Genomic DNA, 13,255 nt, shown 5'->3' with positions numbered 1-13,255 from the left:
TCCTGTCCTGCTACTGGGCTTCCTGTCCTGCTACTGAGCTTCCTGTCCTGCTACTGCCTCCTGTCCTGCTACTGGGCTTCCTGTCCTGCTACTGGGCTTCCTGTCCTGCTACTGGGCTTCCTGTCCTGCTACTGGGCTTCCTGTCCTGCTACTGGGCTTCCTGTCTGCTACTGGGCTTCCTGTCCTGCTACTGGGCTTCCTGTCCTGCTACTGGGCTTCCTGTCCTGCTACTGGGCTTCCTGTCCTGCTACTGGGCTTCCTGTCCTGCTACTGGGCTTCCTGTCCTGCTACTGGGCTTCCTGTCCTGCTACTGGGCTTCCTGTCCTGCTACTGGGCTTCCTGTCTGCCACGCAGTCATGAGGCGGAATGTAAAATATGGCATTCATTCATTTGTGATAAAATAATAATAATAATAACAAAACAAGGTTCCTGCCTGAGGGCGACTATATATTATATTACAAATGCAATAATGTTTGGGTGATGTAACTCAATGGTTGGGTGATGTAATGCAACCCACAGCCAGCCAGTAGGGGGCACGGTGGGACAGTTGGTAGTGCTGTCGCCTCACAGCTATAAAAGGTCCTGGGTTCGATTCCCGCTGGGGACGCTGTGGGCACTGGGGGGGCGTGTTCTCTCCTCCGCGTCATCAGTGCCCATACCTGAGGCGGGGTTGGCGAAAGGGCCTTTCTGTGTGGAAGTTGCATGTTCTCCCCATGTCCCCTAGGGTATAGGTACCCATGTTCTCCCCGTGTCCCCTAGGGTATAGGTACCCATGTTCTCCCCGTGTCCCCTAGGGTATAGGTACCCATGTTCTCCCCGTGTCCCCTAGGGTAGCTACCCTCACGTGTTCTCCCCGTGTCCCCTAGGGTAGGTACCCTCACGTGTTGTCCCCGTGTCCCCTATAGGGTAGGTACCCTCACATGTGTCCACTAGGGTAGGTACACTCACAAAAAACATGAAGTAATCCTGGTCTCTAAACTGCCTCCCCCTGCCCAGCCGGGGTGCCTGATGGAGGGGAAAGGAACTGGTTGGAATAATGTGTTCCTTCCACGCGCTACGTCCGGCCGAGGAAATTCCCCCCTGTCAGGTGTAAAGAAGCAGCTTGGACTCCTCATGCATAGAAGAAAGCATGAGGTCAGTCCGTTGCTCTCCCCAGGTTGGCGGAGTGTATGTAGAGCCCAGGATTACATTAGATAATTGACACAGGGGTGAAAAATGGTTTACAAAATCGTGGGATAAAACATATTTAAAAAAAAAATCACACCCGTGTGAAGTGAGGGGCGCTAATCTATTAAAGTCTAACTCATGTTGATTAGGTGATGTAATGGTGATGTAAAACAAACATTAAACGCCATTAACAATAAAGAGACAATATGACGTAATGAGGCACATTATGACGTACATTTTCCCCTCATTGTCAATGCGGTGTTTACTAAACAAACATTGAACTGTATATGTATGTGTATAGGAGGGGCTAGCGCCCCTCAAAAATATATGTAGGCCTACTTTGCTCAGCCAATCAAATCATCACTATGGGGTGATCGGCCAATCACAAGCCAATGTTTGTGTTCACACAAACCCGGAAAGCTGAGTATAGGAGGGGCTAGGGGGAGGGGCTAGGGGGAGGGGCCATCGTACAGCATCATCTCATGTGATCTCTACATGTGATGTTTGTGTCGGACAAAGTTTGTGCAGCGTGGATCGTATTATTAATAGTATAGTCGAGGCTTGTACACACAGCTGAGCACACAACCAGCAGCAGCGAAGAAGAAGAAGAAGAAGTAGAAGAAGAAGAAGAAGAAGAAGAAGAAGAAGAAGAAGAAGAAAAGACAGTTCGCACCTTTAGCCGTCTTCCACTGGACGTCATTAAGTAGTTGGTGAGGTCACTAGGGTCACTGTGTCGAAGCCATGGATGGATAGAGACCAGTCCTGAGTCCTCCAGTCATCTCCAGATCTCCAGGTCTTCAGACCAGTCCTGAGTCCTCCAACACTGTCTCCAGATCTCCAGACCAGCCCTGAGTCCTCCAACACTGTCTCCAGATCTCCAGACCAGCCCTGAGTCCTCCAACACTGTCTCCAGTCATCTCCAGATCTCCAGACCAGCCCTGGGTCCTCCAGCACTGTCTCCAGTCATCTCCAGATCTCCAGACCAGCCCTGAGTCCTCCAGCACTGTCTCCAGTCATCTCCAGATCTCCAGCCCTGAGTCCTCCAACACTGTCTCCAGTCATCTCCAGATCTCCAGACCAGCCCTGAGTCCTCCAACACTGTCTCCAGTCATCTCCAGATCTCCAGACCAGCCCTGAATTCTCCAACACTGTCTCCAGTCATCTCCAGATCTCCAGACCAGCCCTGAGTCCTCCAACACTGTCTCCAGTCATCTCCAGATCTCCAGACCAGCCCTGAGTCCTCCAGCACTGTCTCCAGTCATCTCCAGATCTCCAGACCAGCCCTGAGTCCTCCAGCACTGTCTCCAGTCATCTCAGAAGGCGGTATAGAGCGGCCGGAAGGGAACCGCAAGGTTCCCGGTTCGATGCCCGTGGTGTGGACTCTCCCAGAGTTAGTGTGGAAGTGTCCTTGAGCAAGACTCTGAACCCCTGATTGCTCCTGATGTGCAGGTTGTTGCCTTGCATGGTTTCCTCCACCATCGGTGTGTGAACGCACCGTCACCATCTCCACCCTCCATACATCATCCACCACCTTCCCTCTCCTGCTGGGGGCGCTCTCGCTGGCCATTAGAGGCCTCACTGCCCTCACCATTCAATTTGATTCTACCACGCATCTTCTGGAGTAGGATGGGAAGTGTCTGGATCTAAAGGAAGGGAGGACAGAAGGAAGGAAGAAAGAAAGAAAGAAAGAAAGACAGAAAGAACATAATTAAACATGCACAGTGCGGCGGCAGTGGTAGAGTGGCCACTAGGGGGCAGCGGTGGTTCAGCGGTAGAGTGGCCACTAGGGGGCGGCGGTGGTTCAGCGGTAGAGTGGCCACTAGGGGGCGGCGGTGGCTCAGGGGTAGAGTGGCCACTAGGGGGCGGGGGTGGCTCAGGGGTAGAGTGGCCACTAGGGGGCGGCGGTGGCTCAGGGGTAGAGTGGCCACTAGGGGGCGGGGGTGGCTCAGTGGTAGAGTGGCCACTAGGGGGCAGCGGTGGTTCAGCGGTAGAGTGGCCACTAGGGGGCGGCGGTGGTTCAGGGGTAGAGTGGCCACTAGGGGGCGGCGGTGGCTCAGCGGTAGAGTGGCCACTAGGGGGCGGCGGTGGCTCAGGGGTAGAGTGGCCACTAGGGGGCGGCGGTGGCTCAGAGGTAGAGTGGCCACTAGGGGGCGGCGGTGGTTCAGGGGTAGAGTGGCCACTAGGGGGCGGCGGTGGCTCAGGGGTAGAGTGGCCACTAGGGGGCGGCGGTGGTTCAGCGGTAGAGTGACCACTAGGGGGCGGCGGTGGTTCAGCGGTAGAGTGGCCACTAGGGGGCGGGGGTGGTTCAGGGGTAGAGTGGCCACTAGGGGGCGGGGGTGGTTCAGCGGTAGAGTGGCCACTAGGGGGCGGCGGTGGCTCAGCGGTAGAGTGGCCACTAGGGGGCGGCGGTGGTTCAGCGGTAGAGTGGCTGGATGGCAACTGAAAGGTTGCCTGTTCGAACCCTGTGGGCTCCCCCAGAGTTAGTGTCAAAGTGTCCTTGAGCAAGACACTGAACCCCAAATTGCTCCTGATGTGCTGGCTAGTGCCATGCATGGTTTCCGCCGCCATCGGTGTATGAATGTGTGTGTGAATGGGTGAATTGATGCACAATCTATGTAAAGTGCCTTGGATAAAGGCGCTATATAAATGCACCATTTACCATTTACCCATGGCAGTGATGCACTTCTACACTCTTTAGTTGATCCTTTTAATTCTTTATCGTTAGTCGTGTCCTCACTGTATTGCATCACTGCTATTATTTTAATGTTGTTTTAAGCTTTTGCTTTTCTGTTTTTTTCTCCATGGCTCTTTGAAGCACTGGTTCCCAAAGTCTTTCATGTCAAGGACCCCCAAATTCACACCAATTAGCCCGCGGAAACCCCCATTAGAAAATGTATGCCAGGGACCCCCATAAGAGAATAATTGTACGGCTCTAGCAGTGATTCTCAACCAGTTTAATTTCAAGGACCCCCAGTTTGACCTGCATTAGTCCAGGGGATCTCAACGTCTTTAGCCGGGGACCCCCGGAAATGCTTTGGCCATGTCTCGCGACCCCCACCTCCCTCCCCACCCCCAATACAAACTGACTGCAAAAATAAACCTTAATAATAGAGAAAATATATCATAAATGTTTATGATATAAAAGTTTATACATATATGTGCTATGTACACTATGTACACTATGTACACTATGTACACTATGTGCTATGTACACTATGTATACTATGCATACTATGTACACTATGTATACCATGTACCCTATGTACCCTATGTACACTATGTACACTATGTGCTATGTACACTATGTACACTATGTACACTATGTGCTATGTACACTATGTATACTATGCATACTATGTACACTATGTATACTATGTACCCTATGTACCCTATGTACCCTATGTACACTATGTACACTATGTGCTATGTACACTATGTACACTATGTACACTATGTACACTATGTGCTATGTACACTATGTACACTATGTATACTATGTACACTATGTATACTATGTATACTATGTACACTATGTGCTATGTATACTATGTACACTATGTACACTATGTACACTATGTGCTATGCACACTATGTATAATATGTACACTATGTACACTATGTACACTATGTGCTATGTATACTATGTACACTATGTATAATATGTACACTATGTACACTATGTACACTATGTGCTATGTATACTATGTACACTATGTGCTATGTATACTATGTACACTATGTACACTATGTACACTATGTGCTATGTACACTATGTATAATATGTACACTATGTACACTATGTACACTATGTGCTATGTATACTATGTACACTATGTGCTATGTATACTATGTACACTATGTGCTATGTACACTATGTACACTATGTACACTATGTGCTATGTATACTATGTACACTATGTGCTATGTATACTATGTACACTATGTATACTATGTACACTATGTGCTATGTATACTATGTACACTATGTGCTATGTATACTATGTACACTATGTATACTATGTACACTATGTACACTATGTACACTATGTACACTATGTGCTATGTATACTATGTACACTATGTACACTATGTATACTATGTACACTGTTACCAAGTGGGATCGTAGATCGGCTGTTTGTCAGTAATAAAACCATAAAAATGACATAGGACATGAGGCAGACGTGCAGGTGAAAGATAAGTTTAATTAAATCCAGGCCTGGACAACATAAGTGAAATAAAGAACTCAAAGAACATAACTTAACAGAGAGGTACTGGAGTCAACCTCTCCCCATGGCAGCCCACTCTCTACTGAGCCATTTCCCCTTTATATAGACTCCTGACTCCACCCCTGGCTAAGCAGTCAGCAAATCACAACGCATTTAGTAACACACAAGACGCTCCCCCTAAAGCAATCAATCACAGCTCTTCAGGCAATCAAGGCAGCGTCCCAATTACAGCATCTGCATAGATAAACACAGGTATGTTAGATTCACATGTCACAGCAGAATGTGCACCTTCTGTGGGACTGAGAAGCAACTTGTTACAAATACAATACAGAAACAATACAATGAATGTGTATTGTTGAACAACATTACTCTGACAGAGGCTGCTCTGTCACATTTCTTACCCCCTCTCCTTCTGGGTTGTGCATACCTGGTAAACGTGACAGATAGTCAGCTATGATGTTTCGACCCCCTGGACAGTACTCAATTGTAAAGCGGTATGGCTGAAGAGCCAGACACCAGCGCAATATTCTGGAGTTTTGACTCTGCATTGAGTGCATCCACTTCAGGGCTCGATGGTCTGTTTGAAGAGTGAACTCCCGTCCGAGCAGATAATACCTAAGAGAATCCACTGCCCACTTTATGGCGAGTCCCTCCTTCTCAATAGTAGAGTACTTCCTTTCTCTGTCAAACAGCTTTCTGCTCAGGAACAGAATGGGCCTCTCTTCTCCAGGCTCTCCTTGGGCTAGAACAGCACCTAAGCCAACATCAGAGGCATCCACTTGTACAAGAAACGTGTCATTGAAATCAGGACTCTTCAGAACAGGATCTTGACATAATAGTTCCTTTAACTTTCTAAAGGCCTCTTCACATTCGTCAGTCCACGGAAGGTGGGACGAAACAGTCTTCTTAGTGAGATTAGTTATCGGCGTAGCTATTGTGGCAAAATGAGGCACAAATCTTCTGTACCAGCCAATTAGACCAAGGAATGACCGTACTTGCCTCTTGGTTTGCGGTCTGGGTATCCCTCGAATGGTCTCCAACTTCTCCACCAGCGGCTTGATCTGGCCATGCCCAATGCGGTACCCCAGGTATGTTACCTCCTCCTGTGCCCATGAGCATTTATTTTGGTTGAGGGTTAACCCCGCCTTCTGAAGCCTCTGGAGGACCTGCTCAAGGTGCTGGAGATGCTCCTGCCATGACTCACTGAAAATGACACAATCGTCAAGATATGATGCTGAATACTGTCCACAATCAGCTAGAACATTGTCCATGAGCCTCTGAAATGTAGCAGGTGCCCCGTGAAGACCAAACGGCATCACTGTGTACTGATACAAACCAGTAGGTGCACGAAAGGCGGTATAAGGTCTACAAGCAGTAGTGAGTGGAATTTGCCAGTAACCCTTACAAAGGTCTAATGTGGTCATGTATTTGGCTTTGCCTAACCGTTCGAGCAGTTCATCGATTCTAGGCATCGGATAAGAGTCAAAACAGCTAACACTGTTCAACTTACGAAAATCTGTGCAGAATCGAACACTTCCATCTTTCTTAGGCACCAAAAGAACAGGACTTGACCACTCGCTTTTTGAAGGCTCTATTACACCCATCTCCAACATGGTCGCTACTTCATTCCTCAATGACTCCACCATTCTCTCAGGAACCCGGTAGGGCCTCTGCCGGATTGGTGTAGGGACCTTCAGAATGATGTCGTGGCTGATAACGTCTGTGAGACCTGGTGTCTCCTGGAAGAGGGGAATGAATGACTTCTGTACCTGGGCCAGTTGTTGTTTTTGCTCCTCACTCAGATGTTCAGGAGGCTCGATGGCACCCCCTTGTGGTCGAACTGGTTCCATGTCACTCTCATCATCTCCATCCTCTGCTACCTGCACCATCATCACTGGTTTTGCAGCTGGGGCCACAGCCCTCTCCTTGAATTCTCTCAGCAGGTTGACATGCAGAATCTGCTTCTGGCGTCTCCTTTCAGGGCACAGGATTTCATAAGTTACTGGTCCAACTTTTCTAGACACAACATAAGGGCCCTGCCATTTAGCAAGTAACTTAGATGTACCGGATGGGAGCAATAACAATACCTTCTGCCCAGGTTTCAGTTCTCTCTCTCTGGCATGTTTGTCATACCACACCTTTTGCTTGGTTTGGGCCTCTCTCAGGTGTTCTTGGGCCATGTCTCTCATCTTGTCCAGCTTGTCTCGCATCTGGAGGATGTAAGAGGCAACGCTGCACTGGGCTGGCTCTCCAGCCACCCAACCGTCCTTGAGTACGTCCAGGGGCCCCCTAACCTGCCTGCCATAAACCAACTCAAAAGGTGAAAAACCAGTTGAGGCTTGAGGAACCTCTCTGTATGCAAAAAGCAGGAATGGAATCCATTTATCCCAATCCCTACCCGTATCATCCACAAACTTTTTCAGCATGCTTTTGAGTGTACCATTAAAGCGTTCAACCAACCCATCAGTTTCAGGATGATAAGGTGTAGTTCTAATGCCCTTGATGCCAAGCTGCTTGTACAATGTTTTCATCAGCTTTGACATGAAGTTGGCACCCTGATCACTTAACATTTCCACCGGAACACCCACTCTGGAAATCAGATCAATTAGACACCGGACTATGTGTTTGACTTGGATAGAGCGTAATGGATAAACTTCTGGGTATCTTGTTGCATAATCACAGATTACGAGAGCGAATCGATGCCCAGAACTGCTTTTCACCAGTGGACCAATTATGTCCATACCAATACGCTCAAATGGTGTGCCAATTATTGGTAAAGGCTGCAACGGTCCCCGATCTGATTTCCGGATTGGAGCTACTTTTTGACACTCGGCACATGTCCTACAGTACTCCTGAACATCCTGGTAAAGTCTAGGCCAATAGAACCTGCGACTGATTCTGTCATAGCTTTTCTGTTGGCCTAGATGTCCCGCCCATGGAACGTGGTGTCCCAAATTTAGAATTAACTGATGGAACAATTTAGGAACAACCAACCTAGGTACATCACTGTTTGCATTGTACAACAGGTCATTTTTGAGAATGTATTTATCACCAATGAGATTAGCTGCTTTAACAGGTTCACCATCTACTTCACATACCTTATCAAACAAAGGTTGAAGCAAAGGATCTGCTCTCTGTAGCTCTTTAAAGTTGTCAGGGACTTGCCACTGTGGGTCCAGCAGAGTGGCGTCAGGATCTGGAGCAACCGGGACTGGATCCTGCACCCTGGCCTTCCCCACATGCTTGGCTTGGCGGCGCTGCTTTTTATCCTATCTAACCTTTGTACCACCTTCAAACATAATTTGATGTATATCAGGAAGGGGTTGCAAACCCTTGGCCTGAGACCTAGTAACCACAGCACATGACTTTGACACAGCCTGAACAAGGTTAGTTAGAATTGGTAGATCCTCCCCCAAAATGACATCATAAGCCAGATGATCAACCACCCCCACCATCATCATGTATGCTTGGCCCTCCACCACAATATTCACAACAGCAGTAGGATACATTTGTTCTTCCCCATGAACACACCCCAAACCTACTAGGTTATCAAAGTTTAAAGACTCATTATTTACAAACTTTGCCTTCACCAGTGTCTGGGAGCTACCGGTATCCAACAGTGCATTAGCAACCTGCCCATTAACAAGAACTGAGGTTGCATATATAGATTTGGGCCTAGCAATTTGCATAGTGGGTTGAATTTCTGGTCTAGGAACATAGCACAAATTAACCTCTTTAGGTTTCTTAAGCGGACACAAAGCTGCTTTGTGCCCTGGTTGATGACAATAGAAACAGACAAATACCCCATTTTTAGACCTTGCCCCGCCCCCTGTATCATGCTTGGGTAGAACCGCATCACCTTTAACACCCTCTGATTTAACTTGACCCACAGTCACCTTGTAGGGCCGAGAAGGCTCACGATGTGGCTCACGAGGTGGCTCCGGATGTACAGCCATATACCGCTCGGCCAGCTTTGCCGCCTCCTCTCCCGTCTGTGGTTGATGCTCTTTTACCCATGTTCGGACATCTTGGCGGAGAACACGCAGGTACTGTTCTAGGATCAATGCCTCGGCCATCTGCTCCTTCGTCTTTGTCTCAGGTCGCATCCACCTCCTGTAGAGTCCCTTCAACCTGCTGTAGGTCTCCCTGGTCGACTCTCCTGCTGGTGTACTAGTAGATCTGAAACGTTGGCGGTAGGTCTCTTCGGTCACATTGTATTTGGCAAGGACAGCAGCTTTGATGTCGGAATAGAGATGAGAACGCTGCTCGTCCATGCTGGCATAGGCCTCCAACGCTTTACCGGTGAGGAGGGTGACGACACGAGCAGCCCACTCGTCATGATTCCACCCCCATGTCCGGGCGATGCGCTCGAAGCGGATGAAGAAGCTTTCCACGTCTTCTCCTTCACTGAATTCTGGAATCCGGGCCCCGTCGTACCGGCGGATGTGCTGCTGCTCCGGTTGAGCATGTGTCGGCGTTGTCCATCGGCTGGGCTGCTGGTGTTGTTGAGCTGCAGTGGGCAGATCATAGGGACTCTGGTGACCAGCTGGGTCATCAGTCCCCCGTTCCTGTTTGGGTTTGTGATAAACAACAAATTTCAGATCTTCAAGCCCATCAAACAACTTTTTCTCATTTCTTTGTTGCCTATACATGAATTCTCTCATTTCATTCATAAATTGTTGCCCAAAAGGAAGGCCCTCTTGTGAAGTAGGAGTACTTAACTTAGTTGGAAGGTTTTTCTCAGGTGGCCCCTTTGGCTTTACTGAAGGATCTGGGTGTAGCACCAGCTGCTGGTCCGCCGCTAATTGGGATCCATCTGATGCCGTGGCCCCTCCCCCACTCGCCTCAACCACCAGCTCCTCCTCTAGCTCCTCAAGCTCCTCCTCAGGCTCTTCTGCCATCAGCCCTGGGTTTTTCCGGGTAGGTCTTAATTGTTTGCTACCGCGCCCTCGTCCAGCCATTTTAGGTTTTCTACTGACAATTCCTCCTGGGAGGCTTTACAATCCCACCACTGCCACCAATTGTTACCAAGTGGGATCGTAGATCGGCTGTTTGTCAGTAATAAAACCATAAAAATGACATAGGACATGAGGCAGACGTGCAGGTGAAAGATAAGTTTAATTAAATCCAGGCCTGGACAACATAAGTGAAATAAAGAACTCAAAGAACATAACTTAACAGAGCGGTACTGGAGTCAACCTCTCCCCATGGCAGCCCACTCTCTACTGAGCCATTTCCCCTTTATATAGACTCCTGACTCCACCCCTGGCTAAGCAGTCAGCAAATCACAACGCATTTAGTAACACACAAGACGCTCCCCCTAAAGCAATCAATCACAGCTCTTCAGGCAATCAAGGCAGCGTCCCAATTACAGCATCTGCATAGATAAACACAAGTATATTAGATTCACATGTCACAGCAGAATGTGCACCTTCTGTGGGACTGAGAAGCAACTTGTTACAAATACAATACAGAAACAATACAATGAATGTGTATTGTTGAACAACATTACTCTGACAGAGGCTGCTCTGTCACATACACTATGTATACTATGTACACTATGTATACTATGTACACTATGTGCTATGTATACTATGTACACTATGTACACTATGTATACTATGTACACTATGTATACTATGTACACTATGTATACTATGTACACTATGTACACTATGTACACTATGTACACTATGTGCTATGTACACTATGTACACTATGTACACTATGTGCTATGTACACTATGTACACTATGTGCTATGTATACTATGTACACTATGTACACTATGTGCTATGTATACTATGTACACTATGTACACTATGTATACTATGTACACTATGTATACTATGTACACTATGTACACTATGTACACTATGTACACTATGTACACTATGTGCTATGTACACTATGTACACTATGTACACTATGTGCTATGTATACTATGTACACTATGTGCTATGTATACTATGTACACTATGTACACTATGTACACTATGTGCTATGTATACTATGTACACTATGTACACTATGTACACTATGTACACTATGTGCTATGTATACTATGTACACTATGTACACTATGTACACTATGTGCTATGTACACTATGTGCTATGTATACTATGTACACTATGTGCTATGTACACTATGTACACTATGTGCTATGTATACTATGTACACTATGTGCTATGTATACTATGTACACTATGTGCTATGTATACTATGTACACTATGTGCTATGTACACTATGTACACTATGTATACTATGTACACTATGTATACTATGTACACTATGTGCTATGTATACTATGTACACTATGTACACTATGTATACTATGTACACTATGTACACTATGTACACTATGTACACTATGTATACTATGTACACTATGTATACTATGCACACTATGTACACTATGTATACTATGTACACTATGTATACTATGTACACTATGTGCTATGTATACTATGTACACTATGTGCTATGTATACTATGTACACTATGTGCTATGTATACTATGTACACTATGTGCTATGTATACTATGTACACTATGTGCTATGTATACTATGTACACTATGTATACTATGTACACTATGTACACTATGTGCTATGTATACTATGTACACTATGTACACTATGTACACTATGTGCTATGTACACTATGTACACTATGTGCTATGTACACTATGTACACTATGTACACTATGTGCTATGTACACTATGTACACTATGTGCTATGTATACTATGTACACTATGTGCTATGTATACTATGTACACTATGTACACTATGTATACTATGTACACTATGTATACTATGTACACTATGTGCTATGTACACTATGTACACTATGTACACTATGTACACTATGTATACTATGTACACTATGTGCTATGTACACTATGTACACTATGTACACTATGTACACTATGTGCTATGTACACTATGTACACTATGTACACTATGTACACTATGTACACTATGTGCTATGTACACTATGTACACTATGTGCTATGTATACTATGTACACTATGTGCTATGTATACTATGTACACTATGTACACTATGTATACTATGTACACTATGTGCTATGTACACTATGTACACTATGTACACTATGTGCTATGTATACTATGTACACTATGTACACTATGTACACTATGTACACTATGTACACTATGTATACTATGTACACTATGTATACTATGTACACTATGTGCACTATGTACACTATGTGCACTATGTGCACTATGTACACTATGTACACTATGTATACTATGTACACTATGTACACTATGTATACTATGTACACTATGTACACTATGTACACTATGTACACTATGTATACTATGTATACTATGTACACTATGTACACTATGTGCTATGTATACTATGTACACTATGTGCTATGTATACTATGTACACTATGTACACTATGTACACTATGTGCTCTATGTACACTATGTACACTATGTACACTATGTATACTATGTACACTATGTACACTATGTGCTATGTACACTATGTGCTATGTACACTATGTACACTATGTACACTATGTACACTATGTACACTATGTATACTATGTACACTATGTACACTATGTGCTATGTACATTATGTACACTATGTATACTATGTACACTATGTATACTATGTACACTATGTACACTGTACACTATGTACACTATGTACACTATGTACACTATGTATACTATGTACACTATGTGCTATGTATACTATGTACACTATGTACACTATGTACACTATGTGTGCTATGTATACTATGTACACTATGTGCTATGTACACTATGTACACTATGTATACTATGTACACTATGTACACTATGTACACTATGTATA

The 13,255-nt window shown here is 45.6% G+C and overlaps 1 protein-coding gene across 1 annotated transcript; it reads right to left on the bottom strand.

The window, feature by feature from the left end:
- Positions 1–5,619: 5,619 nt before the first annotated feature.
- On the bottom strand, positions 5,620–10,514 carry LOC306918039 (uncharacterized protein). The gene is made up of 2 exons (XM_079530934.1): positions 9,290–10,514; positions 5,620–7,691 (listed from the first exon to the last, which is right to left on the bottom strand). The coding sequence occupies exons 1-2, from the start codon at positions 10,352–10,354 to the stop codon at positions 7,683–7,685; spliced, it is 1,074 nt and encodes a 357-aa protein (XP_079387060.1). The 5' UTR covers positions 10,355–10,514; the 3' UTR covers positions 5,620–7,682.
- Positions 10,515–13,255: the final 2,741 nt, after the last annotated feature.

Source organism: Electrona antarctica (assembly GCF_951216825.1).
Source record: "Electrona antarctica genome assembly, contig: scaffold_182, whole genome shotgun sequence".
Lineage (NCBI taxonomy): Eukaryota > Metazoa > Chordata > Actinopteri > Myctophiformes > Myctophidae > Electrona > Electrona antarctica.
Note: the sequence above shows the minus strand (reverse complement) of the source record. Positions and strands in the feature narration are given on the sequence as shown.